Here is a 13,095-nt window from a genome sequence, read left to right as displayed (position 1 = left end):
ATACCAGAGGACATTGACATTGACATTGTTCCTACAATTGTCAATTGTCAATTACAGCTGTCAAGGTAAGATGTATGTTGATGTTCATATATCTAATATTACCACTCGTACCATAAGTATTCCACCTCGAGCTCTCTTATGTGAACTTCAGGCAGTAACAGTGGAGGAGATTCCAGATAAGGTGTCAGTTTCTGATCAGTCTGAAGCTCTTCTTGGTAAGATCGAGGTCGATGAGGAAGCCGTGACAAAGGAAGAACTCGAGAGAGGTAAGGATATTATTTCCCAGTTCCAAGATATATTTTCAACTGGTGATGATGACATAGGACATACAACAGCCATCACTCACAGAATTGAGCTCGGCGATGAACAACCATTCAAACAACGACACAGGAGGATTCCACCAGCAATGTACCAAGAGGTAAGAGATCATTTCCAGCAGTTATCTCCCTGGTCATCCAATATTGTTCTGGTGTGGAAGAAGGATGGTAAGCTTTGCATGTGTGTAGACTACAGGCAGCTCAATCAACTGATGATTAAGGACTCATATTCTAATTTCTATCCCATGTATTGAGGAAATGTTTGATGCACTCTCAGGTTCAAAGTACTACAGCACCCTCGATATGAAGAGTGGGTACCACTAAATTTTACGTAGGTCCACTGGTACAATCGTATGCCTTTTGGTCTGTGCAACAGTCCTACTACTTATCAGAGGTTGATGAACGAGTGTTTCGATGGTCTTCAGCTAACAGTTTGTTTAATATATCTTGATGATATAATTGTGTTTTCAGATACATATGACGAACATCTTGAAAGACTTGAACAGGTGTTTCAGAGGATCAGAGAAACAGGAATGAAGCTGACCCCAAAGAAGTGTTCGTTCTTCAAGACAAGAATCAAACTCTAAGGTCACGTTTTCAGAACATGGTATAAAAGCAGATGGTGAGAAGAGTCAGAAGATCCAAGACTGGCCCACTCCAAAGAATCCGATCAAGGTTAGACAGTTCCTTGGATTTTCGGAGTATTATCATAAGTTCGTTAAAGACTTTGCTAAAATAGCTAAACCTTTAAACGCATTAATGCCTTCGACAAAATCCAAACGAAATAGCAAAACATCTGATAGACCTTGGGAATGGGGACATCGCCAGGAAGAATCTTTTCATAAATTGAAAGATCTTTTATCTTCACCACCTGTTCTTGGATATGCTGATTACAGTAAACCCTTTGAGTTACACACATCAGGAGCAGAATGGACTGAAAAGGGTCCTCAGCTATGCTAGCAGAGGATTATGTAAGTCAGAGGGAAATTATTCAGCTCATTGCATGGAGTTTCTTGCGTTGAAATGGGCATGGTATGGTAATACGTTTACTGTTTATACTGATAATAATCCTTACTTTTGCTAAACTTGACGCCACAGGACACTGCTGGCTGGCAGCTCTTGCTGTATATAACTTTGACATTGTTTACAAGTCAAGTGTCAATAACGAAGATGCTGATGGGTTATTCAGACTGCCTGGAATACAAGCCTATAACCAGGAGTGCACCAAGATTGGTTCAGAGTCTGTAGGAGCCATTTGCAATCTTTTGTACACTCAACCATTTGTCCAATCTCTTTTGTCTTTCAGCAGATACCGTGGTTGATAACCTTCAAGAACATGATCTCCAGGGTATGAACGATTGAGATTGGAGGATGGCTCAGCATTCAGATGTTTCGAGGCCTTGGATAGAAAATGTTCGACTTGAGAAAAAACCCAGTCGTCAGGATTATCCCCACTCAACGGCCAATTCTTCTTTGCATCGGAGTTTTGACAACTTGGTACTTCTGCAAGGAGTTCTACACAGGATGGTGAAAGTTGATAGTCATGACCGGTATCAACTGGTGCTTCCAGCTGCCTATGTGGGTGATGCTTTCAAAGGTATGCATACCGACGTTGGATTTCCAGGAAAAGGGAGATATTACAACGTGTGTGTGTGGCGAGGGTGGGGGTTAATGTCACCATATGCTTGTAAACAAAAAATATTTTGATAAAATATTCCTTACAAAATTAATATATTTTTGATGTGGGGGAATAGGGTACATAAAAAGAGTACTGTTTGTATGGCTGTCAAAATGTTGTTAATTGTGAATCAAATCCTTAACTGCCATGTGTCCTATAAATTACAGGATAGGATAATTCTAGGGCCATGCTGGTAGATTTCAGCTCTGAGACATAAACACAGAAAAATGCTAACAAGTGCCCTTTTTGGTTTAGAAGGTCTCTTTTTATCTTCATCCCTACCTTTACCCCAATTTTACGTTAAGCCAGTTAGGGACCTGCAGTTTTTAAAATCATATATCTAAGTGGTCACTACTTAAAAGCATGTCTTACTTATTTTAGAATCAATGTCTCTTCTGGCACACCCAGCAATACGAATCTTCTGAACAGGTGTAACCTTTCTAGTGGTCTCATCCTGAATAGATAGAAAAAAAATACATTTACTGTAATGCGTTCTCAACAGTGAATGTTACAGATTTGAGAAATCACAATAATCAAAATATATTTTAATTTAAAATTTTAATAATAAATGTTTGACAATACCCCAACACAAAAACAAACATTGTCTAAGAAGCAATAAATACTGTAACAAATTTGGTAGGGATTTTAACTTTTCTAATAATAAAAAAGACTGGAATTCCAACAAAAATTAAACACTAATTACAAGAAGTGTTAGGGTAGCTCAGAAAATATCTACATTTTAAAATGTGTTTGTTTTTTGGGAGAGGGTTCAAAAGTGTATGCTGGCATTAAACATCTCTTCCACCCATATAAATATGGTTTGTAAACTGGTGAAAATGTAACAGTGAACAACAGCCCCTTACTCCATGTGCCTCTTCCCAAGCCTTGTGGAAATCGGCCTGCAGCTGTTGCTGTCTCTGCTCATGACGAGTGCGTTGGAATTCCTCCATCAGTTGCTGCTGCTCCACACTCAACCAACTCTGTAACAGATAGATATCATTTTAATATAATCACTGGTGTAGACAGTCTAGGGTCCCGTGCTTATAAAACTTTTAGAGTCCAGACTCAATCTTTAAAGATGTCACACGCATACAATTTGTCTCGAATCTAGACTCTAAAAGTTTCATAAACACCAGTCCAGAAAATACGGGAGGTCGGATTAAAGCGGCATAATACAGTACTAATTTAAACAATTTAAACATCTGTAACAAAATTGCAACAACATTTATTACAACTCTTTCATAACTCAATTTCGAAAATTCATGTAACATTTAGAGATGTTCATTTCCTTTAAGCAGGCTTCTAATCCAAGTCTTATTTTAAAACTTGATCTTAAATGTAAAATAAATTTCGCATATAATCAACAAGTCATATATAGTTCAAGATTAGATTTACGAGTATACATTTTGTGTGTGTGGACAATTCATATTAATTTAGCAATTGTTCAGCAAACATAATGAACACAGAAAATGTTAGTTGCTCATACATGCAGTTCTTCTGGGTGTAGTGATGATTCCATTGCTTCCCATATCTCACACCCAGACTGAAGGCCTTCTAGATCCCGTTTTCCTAGTTTTTTTCTACCTCTTCTGTGTTCTAAAAAAATAAACAAAGACAGGTAACCTAATAATTTAAATTATATCTGACATAATTTGCAGGCTTCTAAAATTTGTGAAAGATAGTTTCATTCATGCATCACTTGCGCAAGCCTAGTTTTGTGTAATGCATTTTTTTGTTTGTTCATTAAATTTACATAATTATAACCATGATGGGGGTAAGGATAACCAATATGAATTTTATTATCATAAGCAATAACCAAATGGGTATTTCCGTTTGTTTTTGCAGGACCATAAAATGGGTTATTCAAATTTTCAGTTCTTAAAGGCCTGATTTGACTTACCTTGAGTTTCTTCCCGTTCAAACTGAGCCTGAATCTTTTCATACAATTTTTCCATCTTTTCCTCTTTGCTCTGATCAAACTGGCGCTGAATCCGTTCTTCAGCCTCAGCTGTTCGGAAGATGGGAGTGCTGTTCTCCACCTTTTCCATATACTGAAGAAATTCAATATAAAAGAAAAATCTATTATTAAGTATTAATGACATTGATGTAACTAACACCTTAGATGAGTTTAAATGAATGTAAAAAAAAAAAAAGAACAAGGAAAAGTAAACCGGATTTTAGAACTCTATGCAGACTCACCATGACTGGATAGATTCTGAGCACAACGGAGTCAATGCAGCCAGCTATACCTCCACTGGGATGAAGGGAGCAGGCTGCCACACACAGGGGGCGTGGATCTCGCTGGTATCCCAGCCGACTATCCCATGACGCTGGGCGAGTCGAATTCATCGACAGCTTTAAGAACAGGGATGAAGGTGCCTGCAAAATAAAATGTTAATACAGCATTTGATCCCAAACTTTAAAACCCCCCAGCCCCACCACCGTTACACTTTCAGATATTACCGTATAAAAATAAATTTGGGATGAGAACAAGCTCATTTAACAGGATGTTTATTTATTTTTTTTAAAGTAGAAGGATGCTTGTTCAAAGTATGCAGTTATGTTTAGCACCTTCCTAAACAATGTAATTAATCTGTAAAACATAGCTGATGTGGAAGTTACCATAACTGATGAACTTCACATGTTGGTGGCTTTATTTAACAAGCCTAATTCAAGATAACCTCATCCTGAATTAATAAATGTTGAGGTGATAATAAACAAAATATAATGCTATTGTTATTTGTAGTGCTGACCTCAAGGGGTGAGCAGGCCTCCTCACTACCTCCAAGTTCTGCTCCACTAATACACAGTTTTTGTCCCACCACAATTTGTTTTCTTTCCACCATTTCTAACAGTGCCCCATCCAACTTTCCCTTGACAGAATACCAGCCATCTGTCAGCTCAAGAAAAACCTGTAAAAGTAAATGTTGTATTAGATGACCTGACCTAAGCACAACAATCAACTACACATAAAGTACTGCTGCATCTGTTTAATTCACGATTAACCTTTTAGACTACTGAATTAATTTTTTACAAAAACCAAGTTGAGTGGGTACAAGTTTATAATTTTACTCACATATATTCACTTAAATCATAATTTATAAATACATAAAATAAAGTTCATATTTGAATCAGTAAGTATTATTTTTGTAGGTTTTTATAATTTTTATGATATTTTAGATCAGTTAATGTTGCCAAAAATCGAAAAAGTCATGTTTACTTACCGGCATTTGTGGCCAGCTGTCCAACATTTATGTCTATTATTCCCGATAACAGTGGTTTTCTGACCAGAATTAAAAAAAAAAAAACGAACTACGATTCATATCCTAATATTTATTGATTTTCGTTGTTGGTAAAACGATCAAATTTATTATCAAAATAGCTGTCACAATCAGCTATTGACCCCTGAAAATGACTGCACCGTGCCACCATTGTTGTCAAGCTAAAATACTTGCTGAAAACCACTTTTTCAACTCAAAACCAAAAACCTAAAGATACAGGAAGCTGAGTTGTCTTCTGTTTACTGTTATATAAGTCTTTCCGGTGAGTGTCATGTGCAAAACGGCAGGAAATATGAATTGGGGAATGCACTGTATACAGTATGTCGACTGGCGTGAAGTCGGGCGAGATATCTCGCCTGCAGTAATCAAAAGATTAAAGCAATAAATAGGAATTCAGGCTGGAACATAAGAATTTGCTACCTACAACAATTTTGAAAGGTTTTTGCCAAAGGCAAAATGCTCATCTACTGCAGCAATTTTAAACCAGTAATTTTTGCAACAAAGATACTTACAAAAAATTATCTCTGCAACTGATTGCAATAATTTTTATCCATTGACAAAAAATTGTTATGTCAATTCATGTTACAACTATGGCAATGCTTGTTACAACTATGGCAATCCATGTTACAACTATGGCAACTGTCTTTGGTGCCATCACTGAGTTCATGTCCTGGAATTACAACAATGAAGCAGGGAAGTCAGCAAACAAAATACTTAAGACTTTGATATATGATACTGATTGTGACATCATCATTATTACACCTAAATCATATTACCTAAAACTACTCTACATTATCAGATTTTTAGTTCCCAATTACGTTAAACAAAGAGCAAATTATATATTTTACCTCTTGAGAATGGTCATCTTCTTTTGTTCCATTTGATTCTATAGTTATGGTGACAATTCCACACACACAGAGAATCAATCTCTTACAAGCTGTATCATCCTTTTCGATTATTTTTTTTAAACAAGACCTGGTAAAAAACAATTGTCATTCTTTTATATTATGAATTTACAAAAGCATTCATTTAATTAACATCACCACAACCAAAGGCCTCATATGGGTCATTGACAAAAACATAACAATATAAAACCAACAAAATAAATAAATGATTGTTTTTAATAGCTACAGAGTTCCAGAAACCAACAACATGTCTTATTTCATGACTTGGTCAAGAGAGGAAACTCATTGCCACCATATAGGCTACTCCTGCTAAAGAACCAGCGGGGGATCTTTTACATACACTTCAAAATCCATGTCTGAGGGAAAGTGTAAGTCATGAAGAATTGGTTGAAAAAGAAACATTCTAGACTCCATCGAAGACGATCAATCCCAAGACTCATCACATCTCAGGCGAGCACTCTACCACTGACCTACACCCCACGCAATTGTCAGTCAGATGAAACATTTTGTTACATTATGTTAGGTTTGTAAATAATGATAATACTTTCTCACCTGTGACAGTTATCTATTTCTGTGTCATATCTGTACTTGAGCTGCAGCATCACCGAGTCAGGGCTGATGGATCTGTGAAAATAGATAGCGTAACATCATCCAAAAATCAGCACACTTAAACTACTTGATGTACAAAATGAATCTGACCAATAAAATCAATCAAAATAAAACATTACTAACAAGCATTATAAGAGTTCTGTCCCCTACCGAACTCAAATGTTTTTCGTGTCTCCTAAATTCAAAGGCATACTTCTGTGAAAAATGGGTAAATCACCATAAAAGTTATATTTGATCAGGAGCAGTACATGATAAAGGTATATGCAAAATTTCATATCAACATCTTCAGGCATTGCAAAACAAAAATTCTGGGAAAAAAAAATTTCAAGGGTAAATTACCATGAAGGTCAAACTTGATCTGTAACAGTACATGATAAAGCTATACACAAAATTTCAGCTCGATATCTCAAGGCTTTGTAAAAGATTATCCCTGAAAACAAATTTTCACATCTCCAAAGTTTAAGGGCCATAACTCTGTCACAAATGGGTTAATGGCTATGAAGGTCAAACCTGATCTGTAACAGTACATGATAAAACTATACACAAATTTCAGGTCAATATCTCAAGGATTTCTTAAAAAAATATCCGGAAAACTATATGTCGGACAGAGATGAAACCAGCAATCCCCTCCTGTTGGACCGATAGGGGACTAATAATAGTAATTAATTTCATAATTCCACACATATTTTATATTTAGTAACCATAGTAAATTTTGATGCCCCTATTAATACAGGCTTTTTCTTCTCCAATTTTGGATATTAAAATGTGGTTTAGACTAGACCCATGTGCCATACCTTCCTCCAAACTGCTGGGGAAAAGCCACCTCATATGCTGCCAGCTTCCACACAATCCATTTATAGTGATTAGTAACCCAGATATCTGTCACAAAGGACGAGTCCACTCCTTCGATCGTCAAGAAAGCTCTGAAGTAAAAAAAACCCATCAGTGATTATTTTTATTAAACAAAACTGAAAGAAGCAAAGATTCATAAGAGGTTTAGTAATATGATAAACATTAAACATCTAACGACTAAAAAAATCTCACTAAAGACCACAACTGGTATAAAAGAAGTTATTAAATGTTTTGAACATCAAGTAGAATGAGTCTCAGAAATTCAAATTATTATTAATAACTGGATGATTGTAGTAAAGTAATCAGCTTAACCATAAAACATAAAAGCTTTATGTACATTTATCAGAGAATGTTTGTTGTTCTAGTGAGGTCTGCTTAATTATTTTACGGTGGAATTAAAAAAGTTTTACTCTTATGCATCCACACCTCCTATGTGGTAATTGCAGAAGTTGCCATAACTAACTTGTGTGTTTAATTGTTTACTTAAATCATTTCACGGCAGCAGGATTTAGCTCAGTCGGTTGAGTGTTTGCTTGAGGTGCTTGCATCATAGGATCGAACCACCTTGGTGGATCCATTCAACTGAATGGGTTTTTCCCCCTGTTCCAACCAAATGGTCAAAGGCTGTGGTATGTGCTTTCCTGTCTGTGGGAAAAGTGCATATAAAAGATTCCTTTCTGCATTTGAAAAAATTTATCGGCTTTTCTCTGATGACTACGTGTCAGAATTACCAAATGTTTGACATCCAATTGCTGATGATTAATTAATCAATGTGCTCAAGTGGTATCATTAAACAAAACAAACTTTTAACTTTTAAATCATTTCACAATTTGTAAACCATATTTACTTAAATCAATTCACAATTTGTAAACCTTGTTAACATAACGTGAATTGATGAATAGGTATGATTATTCAGCAGTTTGGTCGGCAACTTTCCAATCAAATGTAAAAGAATCAGTCTACATGTAGCCGATGGAATTGTGTGCTTCTATGCTACAAGTTTGATGTTTTCGCCCATAAATACTTTGGTCATGGTCTCATGTATTTGCCTGTCTCAACCCCACACCTACATGTAAATCGTTATGACACACATGGGTTATACTGGTTATATTTCCCTGAATATCTTGAACTATGCGGATAATAATTTCTAATATGTCGCTTAGTTGACAAGACCACATGTATAACAAGACCATATTATCCACATGGTTCAGTATAATCAGGTTAATAATAATCATACGAAGCACACGTGTAATAACAAGTGTAATGATGTAATTTTGTGCATATGGAATATGATGTCATTTCGTCATCTTTCTAGTTGTGGTTGAAACATTTTGAGATGGCCCTTGTTATACATATAAAAAAAAACAATAATATGGAAAATAAAGAAATTATTACAATTGAGTGTGTGTCGTACTGATTTTACGAAACTCATGTCAGGATTTATGTATTACACTCACTCTTGCTCGGTCAATACAAAAATCCTGACACTTGTTCCGTAAAATCAGTATGACACACAAGCTCATATAATAATCTCTATATAACTAATAACAGACTTGTAGAACTCTTCGGTTCCTGCAAATCCATCATCATCAGCTACAAGGAAAGCACCATCTCCAACAAGAATGTGTGACTCAAGGTTTGGGTAGAACTGTCTCACGTTGAATCTGTAGTCTTGTGCAGTCTTGCTGGAGATATTAATGGTAGAAGAAAGGATGCCCATATTAAGCAGCTGAAAACAAATAGATAAAATTCCATGTAATAAAAAAATAAACATTAGTTTTTATGACTACAATATACATTTTACAGATATAATTATTTAGTGCTGTCTAGTATTGAATATTTTCTTTTTACACACTGAATATTTAACACTTTTTTGTAATCTTTTGAAAACTAAAAATCGAAATACAACCAAAATAATTGGTAATGATTCAAAATGGACCAACAGGATGCAAGTATTTTGTCCCAGATTACACATGCATCAAGAAAATATGAACTCTTTTTTAGAATTACAAGGTGAAAATAATTCCAGATTTGGCCTTGGACAATAGTTAGGGGCGGGACGTAGCCCAGTGGTAAAGCGCTTGCTCGATGCACGGTCGGTCTGGGATTGATCCCCGTCGGTGGGCCCATTGGTCTATTTCACGTTCCAGCCAGTGCAGCACGACTGGTATATCAAAGGCCATGGTATGTACTACCCTGTCTGTGGGATGGTGCATATAAAAGATCCCTTGCTGCTAATCGAAAAGAATAGCCCATGAAGTGGCGACAGCAGGTTTCCTCTCTCAATATCTGTGTGGTCCTTAACCATGTCTGACGCAATATAACCATAAATACAATGTGTTGAGTGCATCGTTAAATAAAACATTTCTTTCTTCTGTTTTTTTGGGACAATAGTTAATATAACATACCAAATCACACAAAATACTACATTATAACATGAAACCCAAAACTTTACCTCTTGCACCGAGAGGCCAGTCTGCAGTGTAAGATCCGAGTACTTGTATCTGGAACAGCTCGACTTCATTACAGTCATTCTTCCACAAGATGGCCGCACTTTCTGCTTCTTCTTTGACATAATGATCTCCTCTTGCTTCTTCCTTGCTTCCACAAGAGAGTACAGTTCTCTGCTGGGCCGTTTTTCTGTAAGTGTGGTTGAAGTGTCTGTTACAGGTGTGGTTTTTCCCAATGACACGGGGCTTGAACCCACTACTCTGCTGTTAGTCTGGACATGTTTGATAGCCGATTTTGGACAAAACACGGGCGCTTTAGTCTTTTTCACTTCTGAAGTGTCAGTGGGTTTCTGAGCCATTGGTACAAATGGTGACTTCTTGTAAGGTGTCTTGAAACTGGAAGAAGCTGATCCAGGGTCTGGTCTTCCCACAATGTTTTCAAGGGAGTACTCGCTGCACCTTAAATGAAGGATAATTTAAACACTCACATAAATACTACCATGTGTATTAATAGCAGAGGTAGAAATTAAGAAATATTAATGTGGGGTGGGGGATAATATCTTTGGAAGGATGCTAGTCCTTATAATACATCACTAGACCCCCCCCCCCCCCCCCCCCATTATTGTTAAGAACCATATGACCAACAGATATGTAACACTGTGATCCATCCTGAGAAGGTAAACTTGTTTTTTCATAAACTTTTCTTGGTTTATGAATCTGCTAACCATAAAAAATCATGAAACGAAAATGAAATAAAAAATGTACATTGGAAAATCATACAAGGGACAAGATCATTGTTTAAACTGTATTCGACTCGAATGATTTCTACTGGTGCAGTTATTTAATTTTTATCAAGACATGAACACAATATTCAATGATTAAAATTATAATCCCCCACAGGTTATAATTGTTCCTATATAAATGAAAAAAGAAAAGACAGAACAAAAAGTTAATACTATAGACTGTCCCATCTTTCTTCAAAAATAAAAAAAATAAAAAATTCAGTTTGGTTCGACGCAAGAAGAAAAGTAAGTGTTTTGGAAGTAAATACTATTTTTGTGTGCAATTTGGAAATCAATCGGCTCAGAAATAAATAACTTGTAGTAAATTCCAGTATATAAAATAAGGTGTTCTCTGTGGGAAGGACTATAGACATAAATGAAACATGAAGTAGTATGTTGCCCACGTTTACCTTTCTGATAAACTATCACTGTACAGGGGCTCAAACTGCTTTCCTGTAACACTCCATCGATCTGTGTGATATGCTGAAAGATATCATCAACAAACTTTAAACTTTGAGTGGATAATCATTTTTAAAATTTTGGAAGTAGCTAAAAATAAAATATGTACAAGCTAATATGACTATTTTTCAATACATCAGTTAAATTAATTTATCATGACCTTTCGGATTTAGTAAATGTAATTTCGGAAGTAGCTACTACTGTATATAGTCTTTAAAACATTTGTTGTTGTTTCTTGTTTTATTGACTGTACTGCTAATCAACAGATGTGTGCTTCACAGTTGACTATAAATCAATTTTTGACATGTCTCCTTCAGAAAAAAATGCAAATGGAAATGTATTAAATTAACTGTTCTCAACAAGGTTTTTTTCCCCATTTAATTATTAATTCCTACTTCATGTGGTGTATAGTAAGTGAATCTACAAATGTCAAGAGTAGCCTGCCCAGAGGCAATTAGATGCATTCCAGAATCATACTTTCTTAATTGATACACAGTAGGGATGTCGGGACTGAATGGGTACTAGTATTACTGAAGGTGTGAAGATCGGTTATTTGCTGCACCTTATCACTGTTGTTAAAATATCCCTTTTATATAATAGTGAAACTTTAATGTGGCTGCTTAATACAGATATTTTAGTGATTGGGGATCCTATTTAGTTGGCCGCTGGCCATGTTAGACAGGTGACTGCTTATTACAGGTGCATTTACATTATAATCGTTTGGGAGGGAAAAAAGTGGTCGCTTAAGACAGGTGACTGCTGAATACAGGTGGCCGCTAGGACAGGTTTGACTATATATATATATATATATATATATATATATATATATATACACATATACATATACATATATGTAGACGTTAATGTTTTACAATGCTTACATCAGTTAACTGAATTTATCTTGTCCTTTCACACATAGTAAATGTAATATAGTATGCATTGCACAGGACTTGAATTAAATATGTTGAGGTTCAGGGTCCAATTGGTCCCCAGGATTAGTCAAGTTAGGAGCGCTATTATTAAAAAAAATTACATTATTTTTGTAAGTGCTTATTCAACAATAGTGTCGTCATTAGCGACCAATTATTTCAATCCCTGATTGTGATATATGATTCACATAATTTGTTAATACATGTACATTATTGACCAATTAGCAGTATTTGAATGACTAGCAAATTACCTTCTGGTGTAGACTTTAGCACTTTTCTTCTTGTTACACGCTGGTTCTCTGAACACCGACCTGAATAAGAAGAATCTCCTTTCTTTTCCTGTACATTTTCATTTTCATCCCACTTTAAACACGTTCTAGTCGTCTCATTATTACTAGACACAATTTCCAACTTGCTTATATCAATACTTGCAGGTTCTTTTCCTTCATTTAGTCTAGACATAGTCTCTATGTGTTGTGTTTCTTCCTTGATGTTTTTCCTATTTCCTGATGGGATATGAAGCAAACTACTGTCCTCAAGAGGATTGTTTTCAAAATCTTTAAACATTTTCTTTGTCTGCTTCAGAGCAGAATCAGATATTATTACTGCATTTCCTGAAGCTGTCTGAAATGCGTTATCATTTTTCTTTCTTTCTGAAACTAGACTAACACTGTCCAATCTAGATTCTTCACTCAAGTCTGAGACATGACTCAAAGACTCGTGCACGACATCAACACATGTTCCTGAAGCCGTCTGAAATTCAACTGAACACATGCTATCGATACCTGGCAACAGAGTGTGTTCATCATTCAAAACCTTTTGCGCATGTGCTA

General features: G+C 35.8%; 1 protein-coding gene across 1 annotated transcript in view; it reads right to left on the bottom strand.

The window, feature by feature from the left end:
• The window catches only part of LOC121384627 (breast cancer type 2 susceptibility protein homolog), a 41,165-nt gene that overhangs the window by 10,039 nt on the left and 18,031 nt on the right, over positions 1 to 13,095 (bottom strand). The window contains 13 exon segments of the mRNA XM_041515090.1: positions 2,368 to 2,449; positions 2,859 to 2,975; positions 3,482 to 3,591; positions 3,896 to 4,046; positions 4,195 to 4,374; positions 4,749 to 4,907; positions 6,125 to 6,251; positions 6,734 to 6,805; positions 7,585 to 7,713; positions 9,196 to 9,371; positions 10,098 to 10,551; positions 11,285 to 11,357; positions 12,514 to 13,093. Coding sequence (XP_041371024.1) covers positions 2,368 to 2,449; positions 2,859 to 2,975; positions 3,482 to 3,591; positions 3,896 to 4,046; positions 4,195 to 4,374; positions 4,749 to 4,907; positions 6,125 to 6,251; positions 6,734 to 6,805; positions 7,585 to 7,713; positions 9,196 to 9,371; positions 10,098 to 10,551; positions 11,285 to 11,357; positions 12,514 to 13,093 — 2,410 coding nt within the window.

This window comes from Gigantopelta aegis, chromosome 10, assembly GCF_016097555.1.
Source record: "Gigantopelta aegis isolate Gae_Host chromosome 10, Gae_host_genome, whole genome shotgun sequence".
Classification (NCBI taxonomy): domain Eukaryota; kingdom Metazoa; phylum Mollusca; class Gastropoda; order Neomphalida; family Peltospiridae; genus Gigantopelta; species Gigantopelta aegis.
This window is presented reverse-complemented; position numbering and strand designations above follow the sequence as displayed.